General features: G+C 43.0%; 1 protein-coding gene across 10 annotated transcripts in view; it reads right to left on the bottom strand.

The window, feature by feature from the left end:
- Nucleotides 1-6,423, bottom strand: part of ENAH (ENAH actin regulator) — a 90,802-nt gene extending 84,379 nt beyond the window's left edge. For all 10 annotated transcript variants that reach the window (XM_048297115.1, XM_048297117.1, XM_048297121.1 and 7 more), the window contains exon 1: nucleotides 6,098-6,423. In XM_048297115.1, the coding sequence (XP_048153072.1) occupies nucleotides 6,098-6,102 (5 nt within the window). In that variant the 5' untranslated portion in view covers nucleotides 6,103-6,423. The remainder of the gene's footprint in view (nucleotides 1-6,097) is intronic.
- Between the last annotated feature and the right edge of the window lie 15,065 nt (nucleotides 6,424-21,488).

Genomic DNA, 21,488 nt, shown 5'->3' with positions numbered 1-21,488 from the left:
GATTGACACATCATCTCACATCCCACTGAACAGTCCTGTTTTCTCCACCAGGCTGTCACCAGCATTTGGGCAGGAGACCCAGAAAGATGTCACATCACCTCCCCAGCAGCAGTTCCATAAGCCTCCCATAAGTGCCTACAGAACCATAACATTAGGAGCAGCACACACCACCACATCACACCATCAAAGGCTGGTAAGCACAACATTCACATTCTTTTCTGGAACATTTTTATCATTAGTCATGAAATAGCTACAGCGAAGGAGACTCGTAATAATACATGATATCAAGGGAGAGGTTTAGCAACTAGGAGAACAATTTCTTAGGAGTATTTGAAGTAAAATTCAACATTTTCCTCTACAACCAGCATTGGTACAGAGCATTTTCAAATTAGACTCAATTACCTAGATACACGTTTTTATTTCTCATGTTAGAAAATTTGAAAGTTAAAATAAGGTGGTGCAGCTATTTCTAAAAGGGGGAAAAAGTTTCTGTATATTATTCAACCAAAAAAAGCTCCATACAAAATATGTTATTTTCCAGGTTTGTGAGAACCCGTGGGAAGTTAGGGCAGGAGAGGCACAGTAGGGACACAACAGTGACTCCTCACCTGGCAGGTTTAAATACAGGCAGCTACAAAAGCAGCTTCAGTCCCATATTAATCCCAAGGGAGATTCTAACAGCCCAAGAACACAAAGTCGTTTTATTGAATGCCCAAGGACTGGCAGGGAAAGATGGGGTGGGAGAGCGAGGCAGGCATCAACAAATATCACAGCTGAGGCAGTTCAACAAGGCTGATGAGACTTCAGTCTCTGCTACATTTAATTTCAGCTACTACTAGAAGTCAAATTTTTTTGAATCAGACACAAAAAGCACATATCTTCTGCTTTCTCTCACCACTACAGCACTCTTAAAACCTAAACATGCCTGGATGTTTAAAAAGCTGGCACATGTAGTTCTCCACTGCTGAGTGGAAGCAGGCATGAACTGTCAAAAGCAATTCTAGATGAAAGGTCAAAGTAAAGAAAGGAGTAATATCTGTTTCACAAAATACATTTGCTCTCTCTAGTAATGAAAGCAAATGACTCTATCCAGTGGTTCAATAACCTACTTCTGTAACAGTTCCACATGAACTGCCCTGGCATGGCAAGAAGCAGCCCTCATTACAAAGTATTTCCAATCACATGCCTAAGGCAGCACCGAGAGACGTCACTTAGGGCAAAGCATCCGCTGAAACAGGTGCTGGGAGAAAAATGTTTCTGCTTTTTATGGAAGTAGAGAAAAAAGGCTTTTACGCTATAGTGGCCCGAAGCAGGATGCCAACTAACTCGTTCTTGTTTTCTGACCTCCAACAGCAAACATGAAACCCTGAATCAGAGTCAAGAAAAAACTTGTACATGCCCTTCCAGAGAGCATTCCTGAATTACACACACTCCCAGACTGTTTCTAATTTTTAGAGGCTGACAACATAATTGCTAAGATGGTCATAAATAGCTTTTTCTAAAAAAATTGTATTCTCATTCCTGCATTCTCCATTCACATGGTGATTTTTAAAAGATTTATACTTTTACTATCAAAATAATTCACCAAACTATCCAGAGGCCTTGCAGGCAAAACAGCTGTCAGACTCCATATCAGGTGGGCAGAAACAGCCTGTCCAAAAATTACTTGCAACTGTCACAAATAAAGTACAAGCTAAAGACCACACTTCTATCAGACAGATGACTCAGTCCATCTGTTAGTTTACTTAAGAACAAGGAAAGTAACCTGAATTCTTGTATCCACCTGAAAAAAAAAAAAACCTGCCCACACCACCAATTTTTCTCTTGAGATACAAGCAATTTTAGGAACTGTATTGCTTGCAGTTATGCATATCCAGTCTAATTTAACTGCCTGCTTGCACTTCCAACATTTTGTCAGATATTTCTCAACTAAATTAAGCTTCCTACTTCAAATACACTATTCGGGCAAGTATTAAAACTAAAGGCACAATTCCAAAGAGTTACCTTACATATCCAACAATAACTTAATGCCACCATCAAATTGATGGCTTTGCTGCTGTGTTATTTCACCACCTTAAATAACTGCAGTTATTGCAGTAGACTGAACTGTACTATTGTCATGAATAATGCTCTTGTATACCCACTTTCCTGGAAACCCTAGGAAACGCGTGTGGGTTCCTTCAAGAATTCCTAGTCCTAATGAAGGTACATGTTTTGTTACTGCTGCTGTGGGCTTTCACTCAGTAAACAGTGAGTATGGTATTAGTTTTCTTAGCAGAACACCTAAAATATAACGAAGGCTTACCAACCCAGGCACAAAATATGCTGACTTTTAAATAATAACGTGAAGTGCATTCTGTAGCAAAATACTTAAGCAGAAAAGCTGCTGATTATAAGTATACAGAAATTTCAGTGTGGCTTAGAGACCACAAATTTAGCTACCCTTTTAGCTTAAAAACACAAGTGAGAATACGACATGATTTTCTGAAAAGGCAAAATCTATACTAATTTAGCTGCTTCCCCTATCTAAACATGGAATGAAATTCACATATAAATGATATGCATAGTAGCCCATCAGAAACAGAAATTATTATACTGGGCTCTTAAAATACTAGAATTTAAAATGTCAAAACACTGTTTCTTTCCCAGTTCTTGGGAACTCGGGTAATGAAACCCGACTAAGCAGTCTGCTTTCTGACCAGCACACTAATGAAAAACAATTCTTTCCCACACAAAGAAATGGATGTAGCAATCCCAAGAGAAGGCTGTAGAGTTTGATTTTTAAAAAGTTGTTATCTTGTAAAGCTCATTTATTTTTATTGGAGTTAACATTCAAAATGAGCCTGACACCAAAAAAAAAAAAAAAAAAAAAAAAAAAAAAAAAAAAAAAAAAAATCAAGATAATTCAGTTAACCTTCACTGTAGATTCCCAACTCTAGCAGCGGAGTTGTGTTTACCAGCTTCCGTAATACAGACTTCAACATATGCTACAATAAAAGTCTGTTCACACACGTTCTTCTTGTACAAATACGATGGGAAGCCATGCTATTACTAGAACAGGGGCACCCAACCCTGCTGTTACCTACATCTTCAACACCTCTTCCCCCCACCACATTGCAGTCAGCTGGTGAATGGAAACCTCACCGAATATGCCTATTCCTGGATACCTATTACAATATAAGTGCTTTCAGGAAACTCTATTAGGGGCAGCACTTAGTCAGCTAACCAGAGCACAAAGGGAGCCACAGGTGTTCATGGGAATCAGCTGTTTACCTAGGGCAGGAGACACAGATACACACAGCCCTATTCAAGCTGGCTTCTGAATCAAGTAACTTCATACTTAGGCTAGACCATTTAACTGGGATATTTAATATTCAGAGTTTCACTGCAACCTAAAACCCCTAACAGATGTTATTCAAATAGCATATCATTTCAATTTGAATACAAAGCAGACTTCTGCAAGAATTAATTCTTGTGTAGTGTCGGTGTTTGTGTCTTACAGAATCGCTGAATATTTTATCTTTCAAAGATGCTCTTCACAACGATGTTTGGTATTATTTGACAGAAGTAAAACAAGTCTGCTCTTCAGTAACTGACCAGCTAATCACCCAGACAAGATGCGAGAACTTAACACAAAATCATCAGAATTAGTGCAGGCTCATGATGGCTGAAGAATAGCCAAAGCACAGGAAAGAGAGTGAGGGTGCCTTCCCCCCATCCCAGTTCATCTATTTATTTTTTTATTCTTTGGAGCACCAACTGCATACTTACCTGCCCAACAGCAACGGCAGAATGCAGTTTACTCATTCCACGAGACCATCAGTATTGTGCCAAAAGTATATTTTTATTATTAACTGCTAAGATTTAACACCACCTGCAAACAGAGGAGCTGTATATGAAACGCTGGTCACTTGTCCCATCTACCCTGCCGCTCCTCACGCATCACACCTTGCCTTGACCAGTGACTGCACATTAAAAGACATTGCCTGAACAAAATACAGCATGAAGATATTGTTTAAACATGTTTCAGAAATATACCACCAACCATAGCCTAAACAAGTCCAAAGACAGAGCGTGCAGTGAAAGCTTGCCATTGTACTGGAGTTGGACCAATTAAACAAAACTGAGTGAATTTAATAGTGCCTCTATAGAGAGAAAATACTTCTTTAACCACATCATTTTCTTACCCTGTGTAGTTTAATTGGTGCAGCTTGTTTCTTTTTACCAAAGGGTTGGAACCAAGCATTCTCGAAGTCAGATTCCTTTGAAACACCCCATAACCACTCATCAGAGAGACCCTTCAAATCACAACTGCATCTCCCTCTTACCAGCTTGATGCTCTGCAGGCACGAGCAGATAGAAAGCTTCAAGACCAGTAATATATTCATTTACCTACCTTTACTCACTGCTGCAAGTCAACTGTTCAAACATCTAAATAAGCAACCTAAGGGTAGGTTCAACCTAGACACTTTCCTGTTGTGCTGGTTAAGAGAAATACTCGTGCTCCCTCCAAGCTGGCACAAGTCCTAGCACACATACAGTTACATCAGTGAACAGTGAGCAGTCCTGCTGCTATAGCTCACTTCACTCAGCATCACCCGCACAATTCAAGCACTTTTTGCCAGCACGAAACCCAAACCTACGCGGGGCTTCCCAAGATATGTATGCCAAGCCTTGCTCGATTAGCAGCATTCATTGTGCTAAAGGCTGTCAAGGTAATTAAAAAGAACACCTCTGCTTAAAGGATCTGTATACGAACTGTAGGTTTTCCAAGTTGTAACTTTTCATTTGCAGGGTATCTGACTTCTACATGAGTAACACGAATAACTGAAAATAAATTATCACAAGACAAAACAAAGCTTAAAATAATGTAGGACATAAATACCTACAGTTAACAAAGAAAACTAGAGGGAAATACAGGAACACAATTCTAAACAAACAGCAGGGAGATTGTTCCCATGCTTCCCGCTGCGACGCTACCCTTTCCACTGAAGGTGCACTGAAGAAGGAACCCTCATAGTACAAAAAATTTTATTAGGATTTTCCTGTAATTTACAGCGAATTCTAATGGCTCATCAATTTCATGCAGCAGAGGAATTTGCCGACTTTGATCACGCAAATCTTGCCGGACCTCTAATCCAAAGGACCTCACGACTTACGGTCGGGTCTTTAGACAAAGAAGGTTCATATCCAACTGCAAGGCAGACAATAACTTCCAGGCGAAAAAAAAAGAAAGGCATGAGTAACTCGTTTCCCCAGCTGTCTGAGTGAGGGGCAGGCCTACAGGGAGCACGGCGTCCCCGAGCAGCCAGACCAGCGCTCGGCCACCGAGCCGCATTTCTCACCGGGTCCTGCACCAATCCAGAAAGGAGATTATGGAAACAGAACAGGCGCTAAAAGCGAGCTGGGGGGAGGATGGCGGGGGAAAGGGGGGGAACGGGCCAGGGAGACAGAAAATCGCCTTCAAATGAATGAGCCGGCGGGGAGCGGGAGTTCCCGGCGGGAAGGCGGCAGGCACCCACCTCCCTCCCCGCCGCCCCCAGCCGCGGCCACCTCTGTGTTTACATCCCAAACCTCCGAACGCGACACTTTCCCGGCTGCCGAGAGGGGGATCCCCCCTCCCTGCTTCCCTCCCGGCGCCTCTTTATTGATTACCGAGGGAAAAGCCCAGCTGCTGCTGCAATGCAACACGCGCCGGGTAAGGCGGAGGGGAAGGGGGGGAAAAAAAAAATCACCACCGGCAGAGAAAGAAAGGAGACGGGCGCCCGGGGCTCACGCCGTGCCCGGCCCGGGGGAGGCGCCGGAGCGCGGCCGCCCCCCGCCCCGGCCCGGGCCCCGCCGCCGCCCCCCGACCGCAACTTCGCCGCCGCCGCGGGGGGACGGGGACGGCGGGGCCGCCCTTCCCCCGCCGCCACTAACAATGGGCCCTTCCCCCACCGCGGGGCTCCCCTCGGCCCGGCCCCCTCCCCCGCCGCCAGCCGATCCCCCCGGCTCCCATTCCCATTCCCGTTCCCGGCTGTGCGCCGTCCGAGCCCGGGGGCGCGGAGAATCGCCCCCCACCCCGCGCCCGCCGCCCGCTCCGGAGCCGTCCGCTCACCTCATGGTGCTGCCCGCGGTCGGGGAGCCGCTCCCGCTGCCTCGCTCGCTGCGCTGTTTCCCCCGCCCAGCTCCGCTGCTCGCCGCGTCCCCGCAGAGCCAGACCCCCGGAGAGCGAGACCCCCGCCCGGCAGCGCCGCCCGCTCCGCCGCTCCCTCCGCCGCCGGGCCGGGCCAGACCACCGCGGGGAGCCGGGGGTGGGAGGGGACGGGAGAGGTGGGGGAAAGGGGCGGGGAGGAGCGAACCACCGCGCGGGAAGGGCGGGGGGAAAGGAGGAGGAGGAGGAAGAGGAGGAGGAGAAGAAGAACGGGCGGGCGGAGCGCGGAGGCGGCCGGAGACACCGGCGGGGCCGCGGGAGCGGCGGCGGGCGGGGGGCGCGGGAGCGGCGGGCGGGAGGAAGGAGGGAGGGAGGGAGGAAGGGGCGGGCGGCGGAGGCCGCGCCCACCGTCGCGCTGTGCCCGGGCGGCTCTCTGGGGCTCGGCGGCCCCGGCGCGGGGGTGGCGGGGGTGGAGGGACGGGGCGGCCGCAGGTGAGGCGGCGGCTCCTCGGGAGAACCGCCCGCCCGCGGCGGCTCGTTCCCCGGCGGCCCAGGGATCGCCCCGGAGCGGAGGGGCGGGATGGGCTCCCGGGGAGCCGTGTCCCGGGCGGCGGAGCCTGGCCCCTCCCGGGGCGTGAACACTTCCACCGATCCGCAGATCCTTTCCCACTCAGCCCCACGCTGCTGGAAATCCCACCGGCCGGGAATCCTCGCCCGGTGCAGCGGTGCCGGTGCGGGAGGGAACACGCAGTCCCTGAGCCCCCCTGCCCGACAGGCGACACCACTGCGGGCAGTCGCCCCTCCGTGCCCTCGGAAGCCAGTGGCCTAAGCCTTTCTCAGGAATACAGTAGTGTTATTTCTGCATCTTTCGGTAGCCCTGTGCCTGTCCTAAATGCAGATTTACGTTCTGCTTTCGGTACCCGCAGCGGACCCAGCACACCGTACAAGTAACTTTAACCCAGCTCGTGTTCGGCTCCTTTCTGTCGACTAGCGAATGAATGAATGCCCGTTCTCTTTCGTCTAGGTTAAAAGAAGTGATGAGCAAGTGTCTTTGCAATTCCCAATGCCGTTAAGCCATCTTGGTGCTTTTGCACCCCCAGTTTCATTTTTCTCTAATGAATACCCGTGTTTTCTAGGGTCTAGTATTAAAAATATACGAGAAGCAAATGCGTAAGCATCTTCTTTATAAGTGTCTAGACTTTTAGCTATAAAAAGTGAAGAATTTTAAAAAGAGATATGTATTTCTGATGTAGGTTCCACACATTTAAGGGGATTTTACCATGAATCTCAGTTATTTGACACCATGCGTACCACCTCTTCCTTGATCAGTGAGGCAGGGTCATTCACTGTCAATTAATGGTGTCAGTAGCACAGTAAGAGATGAACTAATCAATGAAAAAAATTGGCCAATTGCTAGAAAACACTAACTAGGGAACAAGGACAGGCTTTGAAACTGAGGCTAATGAAGAATAGTTTAGAATGAAAACATGTTTTTACTGGCATAGGGATGATGTCAATGAAAATGTTGCAGTAGTGGTGAATCACAAAATGCAGATGAGTAATCAGAAGAAAAGTGGCATAGTGGTCTTAAAAATTGTGTACCTTTGACAACAATGTAAAGACAGTCTGAGAAAGGGATACAATTGAATCTGGTAAATAAAATTACTGTAATTGCTTCCAGCAAATGCTGAGGACTCTAATGACTGGCAGCGGACCTCAGTTCTTAAGGCATAATGAATTTTCTAAGATCTGGGCTTCTTATCACCATAACATCCTCCAAATAAAAGGTTTGGGAAGAAAGCCATTCTGACTGTGAAAAGTCTCTTGAAGGCAGCCAAGCAGAAATGTTAAAATCCGTATCTAATATACCTCTGTATGCATATAGATACATCTAAGATGTATGTCTAATGGGCTTCAGCAGATACATCAGTAGAAGGAATGGCAGAGACAGTCAAAAGAAGGAGGATTTTATTCACAGATACCTGTTGTTCTATAACAGAAAAAATCAGGATCATAATGTGACTGTCCTGATGCAACTGTCTGGTCTTATTAGTCAAACCTAAAAGAATTTTGACTGTGGCAGGTATATAAAAAACACTGAAAGTATGCCTGGGCTCCAGGTCTGCCTGAGAGGGAATGAAAATAGCCAGAAGCTGTTACTCCTGCAAAATAACTATTATCGCTATTCGTGTTATATTACTTGGTGTTCTTAGCCAAATCAGATACAGTCATAGCTGGATTTCTCAAGACCTTCTCAGTGGTACAATAGAATTTGTAAAAATGCCAGAAGAATCATTTTGCATGCTGGCATCGCAGATGTCACCAAGTGCAAAGTCATTTTGGACGCTAGCTTAGTCAAAAATCCCATTGAATTAATCTGTAACAAAATACTAAATCTGCAGTAACTCATATTAGCAGCTACATGATAAGGACGGGAGCCAAAATTATATAGGGCAGAAATCAAATTATAAATGTTGAGTGCCTCTTTCTTTCCAGGTCAATTTAGTGATGTTATTGTCAAGAAATTAAAGTAGTCTAGCAGAAGAATGAGTTCATGTTGTGTACATGTTTATGGTACTGAATTATGCATTGAGAAATCTGCCCGCTCTCGTAGCAGACTGCATGCTCTCAAGCTGTAATCGCTTGGTGTGTCCTGTGTCCAAGTCACTTGGTGTGACTGCTGTCACCTTTCTCCCTCATAGGATCCTCCAGCAGCACAGCATGGGTGTCAATGCCCTCTTCACCCTCTCCCACTGCTCTGCCTTCTTCTGGCAATGACAAAACCAATGTGGCAGAAAGCCTTCTTAGCTGGCGGTGTCACACTAATAACCTGAGGCCTGTGACAACCTACGAGGCAGAGCCCCGTAATGGTTCTTCTAATCTGTGTCCAAGGATTGTGTTCATGTCCTTCTTCCTCCAGATCCAAGTGGCTTAGAATACCCCAAAACCACTTTGCATGCCTCCCTCTTGCATTTTCTGCTGCTCAGCTGCAGCTGAGGACTGGAATTCAGATGCTTCCAAAAGCTAAGACAGCTCAGGTTGAGCAGTATGGTGTGCCTCCTTTCCAAACAACTCAACTAATGAAGGCTTTCTGAATGCTACAGAAATGGCTCCCCCAGGCATAAACCAGAAGAGAACATGTTCCTGTTTAATGTCAGCCAAATGCAAAAGGCTTGGCAATCTGCTCCTGAGTAAACCCAGCCGATTCCATTGCATCTCATCAGTGTGGATGACCCTTGATACAGGGTCATGAGGAAGATGCATGACTAATGTTCTGGAGACATTCAGGGAATCCAAAAGCTTCAAAAAGAGAGTAGTCCTTTCTCTCACAGTGAGATTTCTTCCATCTTCTCTGAAACAGTCTCCCACTTTCCAGTCTTTGTTTCTTTAGAAAGGAAAAAGTAGGTGAGATCTTCATATGTCTACAACAGTGTCCTAGGACAGCAGCTCATATGCAAGATTACTTTGCCCTTCTTCAATGACTGTAAATAACATAATGCAGGATACAGTCAAAGAGGATTTCAGAGCAGGGAAAGTGGTTTTTTCTGGTGGTTTTGGCTTTTTGAAGGTTATTGTTCTTCTCACTTAATACATCCAGAGTTTGGTTTTTGAGTACGTAAGAAAAGATATTTTATTTCACTTGTTTGGATTATTTTCTATAGAACTAGTATAGAAAGAAAACACAATTTACTACATAATAGAAGTGAGAGAATTGCAACTACAAAGCATGAGCTTTCTCTACAGAGATAGTGAAGGTCTTTCCAAAAATGATGGACTAAAAGAAAATAGCTCTGACAGTGCACTTCTGGTAGCATTGAATATTATCAAAACAGAAGTGAATTAAGTAATTGAACATATTATCCCCATCACTGATTATGTTAATCTAATTTATAAATACATCTTTTGCTCTGGACCAGACACAGAGCTGACGCCTGAACCAATTCTCTGAGGTCACAGTTAGTTGAACAAAACGAAGATCCAACTATTATATAGATAGTTAAAGTATACTAGCTAGTATAATTCTCCCTGTCCTCTTCTTGCTTTCCCTCAACCCCAAGTCATTTTCAATTTCAGGTTGCCATGAGTCAGCCAACTGCTGAAGTGTTGCATAGCAGACCATTAAAGGAAATGCTTTCAACTAAAAACTCTTTAGTTTTATTTTATTTATGAAATTACGTGGTTTTTCCTAACTGCTTTCTGGGGAAGGGGGAGTAAACTGTCTCTAAAATTCTCCAAGAATGCTAAAATAAACAATTATTGGCATGACTCAGCAGATAACAACAATAGCCAACAAGGTCTTTTCTTAAAGGAATAATATTTTTGTTCTGTTGTAAAAAAGGCAAAACAACATCACCAGAAAAGGAAGCAAATCTTTTGCTATCAAACACAGTCCTTTGACTCCTAAAGGTGAAACTTTGTCTTCCTACCAGCATGCCCCACTCCTTGTTATACAAGTAAACAACTCCTAGATCTTCCACCAAGCACCTCCAAAAAGGAATGAAAACAGCAGCTGAAGCTTTCCACTGTGCTTCTTTCCACCAGGGTTCCTAAAAGTGCCCCTCACACTGTCAAATAGCATCAGCCTATCAAACCACAAGCCTCTGTGGTTGTGAGTTGGGAGTATGGTATGTGTCTTTCAGGCTGCTCCCAGTAGACTCAAATATTTAAATGAAAATTCCTTGTATAAAAAGGGATTGTTTTTTCCCCCCCTTGGTTTATCATGGAAAGAATTTGTATTGTGCTGCAGGCTATTTAGTGAGGGTTGAAGTCTCTTTTGGTGTAAGTACTGTCTATCAAGTGTAAATCGATGTGTTGTGTACTTAGTGTAAAAATGCTTTTCTGACATTCAGATAAATTATGATTGTTGTTTTGACACTTGTCTTTCATTCACCTCCACTCAGCTGCTGACTTTTGTGGTTTCTGAGACGAAATGTTGATTTAAGACCAGTGCAATTGACCAATGTCATCTCTTCCTTTCCATCTAATTTTATACTCTTATCCCCTAATGGTCTTATTTGCCACCACTCTGCAGTCTTCTTATGCATTACCAATAAAATGTATTCATTATGTTCTTCTCTCTCCCTTGCTAATGTCTTAGAACAAATTGTACTCTGCTGCTTTATCTTTTGCTGGAGGAAAGTCCAGGCACAAAGCTGGCCCAGGATTTGGTTAAGATTGTTTTGAGCCATCTTTTCTTACAACACTAGATGAGTTATTCTCTGAAGTCTTCAATCACAGCCAAGGATTTGGGCCATTATTAATTAGTTATTATTAATAACTGTTAAGTGCCTACAGTGCACTTGCAGCATAAGAAAGGGCAGGCTTCTTGCCTAGAAGAGCTATGTATGGGATGTCTACACTGCAGTCTCCCAAGTCTACGCCAGCTGGGTAAGTAATACCCAGGTATTACTCACCTGGTGCTCAGTGCCCTCTACCTAAAAGTGCACTGAGCTCTGCAAGCAGCTTCTACAACCCCAGCAGAGGTTTGACTTCACCAGAGCACACCCACTGCACTGTACCCCTTTATTCTGTCTGGGATTAGGCAGGCAGATGCCAAAGGGAGTGGTGTAGTCTTTCAGTTGGAAGCCTGTGCTGAATTTCACCAACTTAATGCTACCTTGCACTACCCTGGGATTGTTTTACTCAGACTCCATTGCAAATATGTTCTGTATTTTGTCCATCTTTCTCCTTTCTCCTCCCTTCTATTTTAGATGAATGACAACACACTTACTATTGCTGGTTAGTTTTCATTGACTGCAAAGTTGGAATAACTTATGATGGAAGTACTGTCCCAGTTATAGATGAATGACAACACTTTTACTATAGCTGGTTAGTTTCCATTGACTGCAAAGTTGGAATAACTTGCAGTAAAAATAATGTCCCGATTATAGATGAATTACAACACTTTTGCTATTGTGAGTGACCACCTGTGGATTGCAAAGCTGTTAGTAACCTACAATACAAATATTGTTCCAAGAAAGGTTGCAGCTTAGTCAGATGATAACCTTTTTAGTCCCTTTCCAGCACTGCAGATTCTGCTATCTGGCAATAGCTATAGCCAGTTCCACAATTTGGATTTCAAATTTAGTAAGTGATAAATCATGCATGAGACCCAAAATACACAAAGCAGCAGTTGCAAAAATATTCATCCTCAGTATTTTAGAAAGAACATCACAAAATTTTTTTGCCAAAAGAATTAATGTTTCTATAAAAAGACGTGAAGAAATGAGCTCTTAAGAGATTACAACGCTAACACATGCCATTATTATTACTATAACTAGTTAGGAACTATTTCAGAATGCAGATATACTCTATAAAATCAATGAGGAGGAATTCCTTGCAACTGGCCCTAAGTCACACTTCCAGGACTAGGGATCTGTATCTCAACTATAATCACTCTCTCTGCTGAGTATTTATTTATTCTCCACTTCCTCTGTTAGTTCAGCTCCCATGTGTCACAACCACATAAACAGTGATGGATTTTCTCCAGCTCCTGCCACCCTCAGACAGAACAGAACCACCTCGTACCCTATTTCCTGTGTCACAGGTTTATTTCTAAACAACTCATCCTGAGTGTTTGACACTGACTGGTGTGCTGCAGTCGGGAATTCAGCTACTACGGTCAACTGACTGCTTTCCAAGAATACCACTCATTAAAAAGTACTGCTGGAGATTCTACATTCAAATCCTTGTTGAATGCTGGGCTTTCTCGCTGGTTAATAAGAAAGGATTCATCTTCTGGAGAGTGTAAATAAATAGAGGCAGGAAAAGACCAACAAAAATTCCCCAGCAGGCTTTTTCCAGAGTTTTCAAAAAACAACCTTCTACTATCTGAAATACATTTCACTGTCAGCAAGTTCTTCTTTGTAAAACTCCCCTTGTTTCTCTTAGGCTTACTGTGGCTAGGTAAATTCTATCTTCCCTGTTTTTTTTCTCTTCTAAATAGCTGTACATTTTGTCCCAGACAAAAATTTCTTCAGACATCAAGTATCCCAAAAATATCAACTGCTCTCTGTCACTAAACAAAATTTTTCGTTGCTCCCATAGCTCAGTTTCTCAAAAGCTTCCACTAACATTTTGTGGCTTTGTTCTAAGCTCCCTCCCATGTCTCCAGTTCTGGTCACAAAACTCATGTCTTTATTCAAGGTACAAGCAACTGCTCTTTGCTCCTGAACATGGAAAAACAGAAATCATATTTCACGCAACTGTTTCCTCTAGAGCTGTTGTCAGTCTTAAAGATTCTGTGGATCTATTATAAAAGACAGGTAGCACCAACTGCATGGAGACAGGATGGTTTGTAACCCTAAGGGATGCTCAGACAATACTTTTATTTAATTGTCATGACTGGTTGAACATTTCTAACCCTCCAGTTCTGAATAGAGGTTGCACTGTGCAGTGAAATGACTCTTCCAACAATGATCATTCATTCTGCTGTGACTACACCAGTGGGTGAAGGGGAAATGCCAGCTTTGCAATGTTTAAAATTATTATTATTATTAAAACAACTGTACTAGGGTATTGGCACATCTGCAAAGAAATAAAACCCTTCCACTGCTTACCTGTTCATGATTTAGAACCATCTTAAACTGGTAGCATCCTAAATCTGATAGGCTCAGTCTATTCATAGAACCATCAGTAAAATCCTCCAGGAGATCCTGGACAAACTCAAACAGAAAAAGGAAGCCTACAGAGGGTGGATGCAGGAACAGGCAGCCGGGGAGGAACATAGAGAAAACTGTAGCCAGGGATCAGATTATGAAAGCCAAAACCTTGATGGAATTAAACCTGGCCAGGGACATCAAGGACAACAAAAAAAGCTTCTATAGGTACAGTGATGATAAAAGAAAAACTGGGGAAAATGTGGGCCATCTCCAGAAGGAAATGGGAGACCAGGTTACCTGGGACATGGAGAAGGGTAAGTTCTCAATGATTTTTTTGCTTCCATCTTCACCAGCAGGGCTTCCAGCCACACCAACCAAGTCACAGAAGGCAAAGGCGGGGACTGGGGGAATGAGGAACCACACGCCGTAATGGAAGAATGGGTACAAGAGCATCTATGGAATGTGAAGTTGTACAAATCCATGGAATCTGATGAGATGCATCCATGGGTCCCAAGGGCACCAGTGGATGAAGTGGCTAAGCCACTATCCATCATATTTGAGAAATCGTGGCAGTCTGGTGAAGTTCACAGTTGGCGGATATGGAATTGGCTGGATGGTCGCTCTCCAAGAGTTGTGGTCAGCAGTTCAGTGTCCAAGTGGAAACCAGGGATGAGTGGTGCTCCTCAGGGGTCAGCACTGGGACAGATGCTGTCCAGCACCTCCATCAGCAGCAGGAACCATGAATGGAGTGCACCCTCAGCACATCTGCTGGTGACACGAGCTGGGTGGTGCTGTCAACGTGCTGGAGGGAAGGGACGCCACAGGGACCTTGTGAGCCTCATGAAGTTCAACAAGGCCAAGTGTAAGGTCCTGCACCTGGATTGTGGCATCCGTCCCTGGAAGTGTTCAAACCCAGTTTAGGTGGGCCTTTGAGCAACCTGGTGTAGTGGAAGGTGTCCCTGCCTAAGGCAGGGGGGTGGAACGAGATGGTCTTTAATGTCCCTTCCAACCCAAACCATCCTATGATTCTGTGATTCTACAAATATGAGCTGATGGGTTGGTAAAAACATGCTCAGATAAAAAATGCTAGAAAGATAAGAAGCCCATCTCTTTCCACAAGAGGTGACTGATAAGGTGAAAAATGCACAACTGAATGAGAATCTATGCAAGGTTGCAAGCCTGTTCCTAAAACCCAGCAGCAAGGGCAATCCTTGTGTGCTCCTTTGGAGCAGTGGCTGAGAACAAGAGCAGGAAAAGAAATGGGGTTTTAGCAAGAAGGTGGTAAGGTTATAATGCTAAAAAATTGATAAAACCCGGTATGAATTTGTCAGCATTTCTCCCAAGAAAAGAACAAGTCATCTACAAAGGCAGGGAATGTATTTTTTAAAAAGGAATTACCATATAATCATATTTCATAGACCATTATTCTAAACCAAACCCAGAGAAAATATAATATGAAAGTCAGTCTGCCATTGTAGAGGTGGGCTTTGCATTTACCAGTTTAAATTTGGCTTTAAAACCAAAGAAGGCCAGTTACTTATTCTTATAAAACTGCTGTGCATTTCCCTTCCATCTCTTAACTTCATCATGAAAACTCAAAAGGAGTTTCAAAACAGATACATTACAAGATCCATTTGACAAAAATCTTCATTCACTTCACGTTCTTCTCCATAATCTGGAATAGATGGCGTGTCCGGAGGACGGCTGAAAGTGGATATGTGCCTCCTATCCCACCAAAGCATAGGGATTCCTGCCTCACAATGGTCCGTTCAGGGTGACCACGCTTGTGGTAACTCAGAGCAGGCTGGAAGCTGCTGCAGGCTGTGCATGGGAAGGGAGAGGAGTTAGGTAAAGCTCAGAAAATGAACTAGCCCAGGGAATCCCAGGGGGATTTCATGCATGAATTATGTCAAAGCACACCACAAGAAGTGATGCCTTCGAACCTGGCCTAAATGGGATTAAAAGCATTGCTTTGGAATCCTGGTCTGTGATTTGTACAAAGGTGTAGGGAATTTCACCCTAGTAAACAAATTCCGGTTGCATTTGTACGTTAACTAAGAAAGAGGTGCTCTTGCCTCCACTTACATTTGTATCACTGAGGAAAGCCCAAAGCTGCTGATTTTTTCAGGAAGATCAGCCTGGTATAGGCTGCAGGAAGGTCCTGGACACAGGAGTTCTGGTTGAGCACAGCTAAATCCATGAGCTTTCCCTACAAAGCTCTTCATTTGTAGCACTTTCATGCAATTTTTGGAAGGGATCTTTTAATTCGTAGAAATAAGCAAGTTATCCTCATTATCACTGCATTACAGCCTCATCCATGACAGTAATGCTGGTTCATGTGCTACACAAGTACCTGAGCACGTTCCCTCTGTGTGAGTTAACCTTTAACACAACTCAGCTGAGACTCTGACCCACATAAACTGTGACCTTACAACAGGGCATTTCTTCTTCCCTTCAGTTTCAGACATAGCAGCTCATCTTTTCATTTACATGAAGATCTTTTACATCAATTACATCTGAATTTTACGCTATAATTAAGATCCCTTTGCACCAAAAAATAGTGGTTCAAAATGAATGAATTAATTACATTAAATAAGCACACAAGAGACTGTCTTGCATTTTTTGTTCCTCGTCTAAGAAATCAGTGAAGCCAGCTGGAATTCACAAAATTGCTCAGCTTCACTAGCATTTCTTCCTCAAATTCTCAGACCTTTTGGACATCTTACTGGTTTCTGTGAGGGCTCTCAAGCAGCCATAAATGTGTTTCTCTTCCTATATCCCACTGTGTGTACCTTTGCTAAACCCTTCACACCAGGTTTTCCTCAAAAGCTGAGAATTTTCCATAGCTGAGGTTTTACCTACTGAGTTCTGCAGACAGATTCTCCTGAGATGGTGACCTCACTTGTTCAGTGATTTCTCTCCAGCTACTGCATTCTTATAGCAACTGTACAAAGGAGTTCTGGCTGGTTGTAAGAACCAGGGAAAGGCTTGTCCAAGTGTATTCAGAGGACTTAAATGTAACAGCAGAGACAATCCTGTTAATCCACAACGTAATTTAAAAAATTCATCTTAAGTGTCCAGGATTTTATCTTCTTTGTCTCTTCTCCTGTTATTATGTAAAGAAATTTTTTTGTTTAATGATAAATTTATTATTATGGCTATGAAACTGGGTAAGAGTTCTAGATGAGTATAAAAATTATGGAGCAATTGCACAGGAGTGGTCCTTAGTAGGGTAAGACAGAAAGGAATGCTTAGTTGGGAACAGTGATCTTCCGTAATTCCTCAAAATGCTACGATTCCTGAAAATTCACCTCAAAAGACAGATTCTTTGCTACTATTTCATTTTACAATGGCTTTGTCCAAATGGGAGTATCATGCAGAATTCTGTTTTGCTGCTTTCTGGTGTCTTTAGCACGGTGGAAACAAATGATGAAGAATCCCTGTGCTCATCAAAAATAGACCATATGCAAAGCTTTCTGGCAATCTTTGTACATGAAAAGGGAAGGGTTGGAAGCTATGACCACGTGAAACATAAATCATAGTCCACGTTCAGAATACCTGGCTAGCAGCATCCAAAAGGCTGGAGGGATAGATCTGCTAATGCCATATAGCATGTTCTCTCTCTGCACTGCCTGTTTAGCTCCTCTGGGATGGTAGGAAAGATAATGGCAGTCTTTGGCTTCATGCCTGTCATTGCCATGACACTACCATACGTTCCCTTCAGCATTGTGTATGTCTCCCTTTACCTCTCAGCAGCAGCAGCATCAGTTACTCAACAGGAAATGTCTCGAAATAAGCCTTTCATTTGAGGAGTCTGCCAAAATGAAAACACTTTTAGAAAGAGACAACTGATCTCATAAACAGAAATAAATCTAAAATTAACTAAAATCACATGTTTCTCCCCCTACACCCCCACCCAGGTCTCTGGATGTTGGGAACCTTAAGCTCTATTCAGAAACTAAATTAGACTCACAGTCTGAAAACTGACCTCAGGCTCAAACTTTGGTGGAGTGGCTTGGGATGATATGTTCTTTACTTAGATATAAGTGCACAACTTTAGATCCTCTGTAATCACAAGTTGTTTCCTAGAAACAAAATCTTATGATTTTCCATTCAATTAGATTGTGTATTTTAATTAATTCTCTAGTCTTTCTCTGGAAGCAAATCATCAAATAGAAGAGACATCTGCACTGTTCTAATTGACTTAAATAGAAATAATGAATGTACAACCTTTGGGTTGATTGGACACCTGGATTATTTCTCACTAAGAAAAATAATACAACTATCCACAAGCAAATTTTGGGAAGAGAGAGTGTGGTAATTTCATCAAAAAAAGCATTAGGAGAAAAAGTGGGCTAGAATTACAGACATTTACTGAGTAGAGCCTCTACTCCATCCACTTCTAGGGCTTCTCTTTGAAGACTGAAGTGAAACAGCAACAGTTTATTTCTTTCTGAGATTTCCATAATAGAGGAGAAGGGAGGATCTGGTCCATGTACTTAGCTATAGACTATCTAGGAATTCTTCTGAGTAAAATGCACCGGGGTTTGCAGTTGCCACCTTTATTCCCTCTGACGGAAATAATTCCATTGAAATATTTTTTTTCCAGAGACATTGGGTTTACATTTTATTAAAAGGATAAAACTGTTGTTATACCTAGAAAGCAAGAAGCCTTTCCGAAAAAAAGTACCTTGAACTAGTTTTTACAGAATACAGACCATTTACTTCACAAAATTAAACTCTTGGAATTTCATGTACAAAACACAAACCTCGGGAACAATTCCCATAAGGATTCATTTAACAGTCTTCATTATGTGGAAAGGGTATAAAGCAATCAAAAACCTAAAATGGTTGCTCGGCATTATATTGTTCTGTGGCTGCAAGCATGATTTACAACTATGCATTTTCTGCCCTTGTTTCTTTAGCTTAGTGCTGAATTATAAATGAACAACTGGATCCTGGCATTCTTCTTCTAGTTTGAAAATAAAATTAACCTGTTTGAGGGACATTTTTTTAACACATTCAGTCAATGAATTCTTTATAAGGAAATGCTTCATTTGAAGAAAAAAGACCCCAACCGATCTCAAACCTTTCCGTTTTGCTCTTAAACGAAGAGTAAAGATAGCTAGGTATAAAGCCAGGCCAAACAATTCTATGTCAGCTTGCTTGATGCAGTTCAAGTAACTGTGGATAACCAATTCACAATGCTTTGTGTGAACAAATATTTATGCAATGGAAAGGTAACTGGTTTGCTTTGGCTTGATTTGAATTTAGATGTGCAGTAAATTTGTCTACTGATGTAGGTATTTGACAACACCTGGAGTCTGCAAAATCACTTTCAGTCTGCTTGACAACATAGATCTTTTTGTCTGCTCAACACTTGTGGTCCATATCTGTCATTAAATAATGTACACAAATGCTGCAACAAACGAACCATAAATAATTACTGAGCTTTTTTTTAATAGATGACGTAAGTCCCTGCCTCAGGGGCTTGCTATCTACCTCAAAAATGGGCTAAAAAGATGGAAAATTATACACAACACCAAAAATTAGCAGGGGTCTGGCACTGTTCAGAACTAAAGGCTTGAGAGAAGACGTTGGTATGAAGGAAGAGGAGACAGAACTGTGAATTTCAAAGCCAAGAGCACACTAACACTAAAAAGCTATCTAAGTTTCACTTTCATTGTGGGTGTGATCTCAAGACCTGCTGGAGGGAGACTCACCAGTCCTTGCTGTATTTGGAGCTCTGTCACAGCTAGACCTGAATGTTTATCATTAAAGAGATGCTTATCTAGGAAGGTGCGACCCGTCTAAGGTATGCTGTTGTGCTTCGTGTTTGCAGGCCCCCAGGTGGGCATGGAGCTTGTCCTTGTGCCTTCCCAAAAGCCCCAGCATGGGGCCCTGCATGGCTCCGTGGGGCATTCCCAGGGGTTAAGGCAGACTGGTGGAGGCGACTGTCCGGGCACTTTGCATCCTCTGACCACAGCCACCAAAATAGCTCTCGAGCTGTCAACCACAGCCCTGGGGAGAAGGGAAGGTTCTTCAGCTCTCTCCTTGTATTACAGGCCTGGATTAGGCTGATATAGCCTTTTTTTTTTTTTCTTTTTTTCTTTTTGTAAATAAGGCATCAGGATCTGCCAACAACATTCCTCGCATTTTATCTGATCTCATAAGAATTATTTTTAGTAAGAACTGGTTTGCCCTGGAAGAAAGCTATTCTCTAAAAAAAGCTTTGTACACTTAAGACATATGGGACAGAAGGAAGCCTGCATCTAGCATTACTTTTTTCTTTCAGGCACCAGAAAAGCCCTGAAGTTGCCCTTTTTAGCAAAGAGAAAAGATAAATGGGTTCGTTCTGAATCAAAAATAATAGATATGTCTTGTGCCTTCTTGACAACCTTTTCTGAAATCTCATTAGCTCCCAGAACATGTGCACAACTCCTACCTCTAAGAAATTTACACAGGTGTAATTCCACTGAAATAACAGTTGAATAGCTGTAGTAGAATGAGAGCTATTTTTGTCACTTCTCTCACAAAATTTAATTGAAATAGATAGTTCACAGAGGTAGCAGCAGCCAGTCCCCCTTTCTGACAAGCTTAGAAGCACTGGAGACATTGCTTAGGGTCATCATACCCTGTATTTTGGTGCACAGACTTAGTGAATGGCATGCATGTTATGCTTACTAAGCTACTTTGGATAAACATGGAAAAAATCTAGTGGTGTAGCTGTCACAGACCAAAATGGTTTCATGTGCTATGTGATTTGAAGGGAGATTCCTTTGCTGTGTGTCATTTACCTTTTATACATTGCTGCTGCTCAGTATTTCATAACCATTCATTCTTTGGATGCCCACACTGACATTGTTATATACATATAGGCATAAAAAAAAGGGGAACTGTGCATTCTCACTTGACATCACATTATAGTCCACAAGCAGCTTTATTGCTCTTTACCATGTTTGGGAACAAAGGGAAAGGGATGCCAGTGATGTATGTCTCACAGTAGAACAATTTCCTTTTCACACTTGGAAAACAGAGCTCCTCTCTTTTACATATGGTTTATGTACACATGCATAGCCTTGGGACATCAGGATCTGAGGAAAAAACCCTCTCATGTTTCATATGTAAATCAGTGACAGCCGTGGTCATGTGCTAAATGATAAATAAGCTGGCGAGGTGGAGTCAGCAAAAACCTTTCATGCTTTAATTTTTAGCATCATTTCTCAAGCCATGATCCTGCAAGTCATAAGGATTTTTGAGTATGTTGAATTAACTGTCATGAATTAACTGTTGGCACAACTGATACAACAGCAAACAGCATCCTAGATAGTGAACTTCTTTGGGAAAAGAGCTGCTTGTGTCTCTCTGGCATACAGCACAAGACCACCTTGCTGATGCCTGCCTTTCCTGGCACACCTGTATGCATTCACTATGCCTCAGTCACTGTGAATTCCTTGAATCCATTGACACCATGGGGAGAGAATGATGATATTTAGAATATAACAGGAATTGAAGGTAATGTGGGATCCATTTCTCCCTCCTGTCCCCTGTGGCACTCTGAAACCACCCTGTGATGCCTCTGTGTCTCCATTTCTGCCTTCACAGTGATAATTTCCCCATCCTAGGAAGCCTGAGAGCCTGTAAATGTGTTTAATGTGAACTGAGGTCTTCGGCTGCAATTTTCAAAGCAGATGTAGCTATTTTGTGAAGGAGGTTGTGACATTATGGAGAGTAAAGACAAGGCTTCCTGTAGC

This window comes from Corvus hawaiiensis, chromosome 3, assembly GCF_020740725.1.
Source record: "Corvus hawaiiensis isolate bCorHaw1 chromosome 3, bCorHaw1.pri.cur, whole genome shotgun sequence".
NCBI classification, from domain to species: Eukaryota; Metazoa; Chordata; class Aves; order Passeriformes; family Corvidae; genus Corvus; species Corvus hawaiiensis.
The sequence above is the reverse complement of the archived record's forward strand: the minus strand, read 5'-3'. Positions and strand labels throughout refer to the sequence as shown.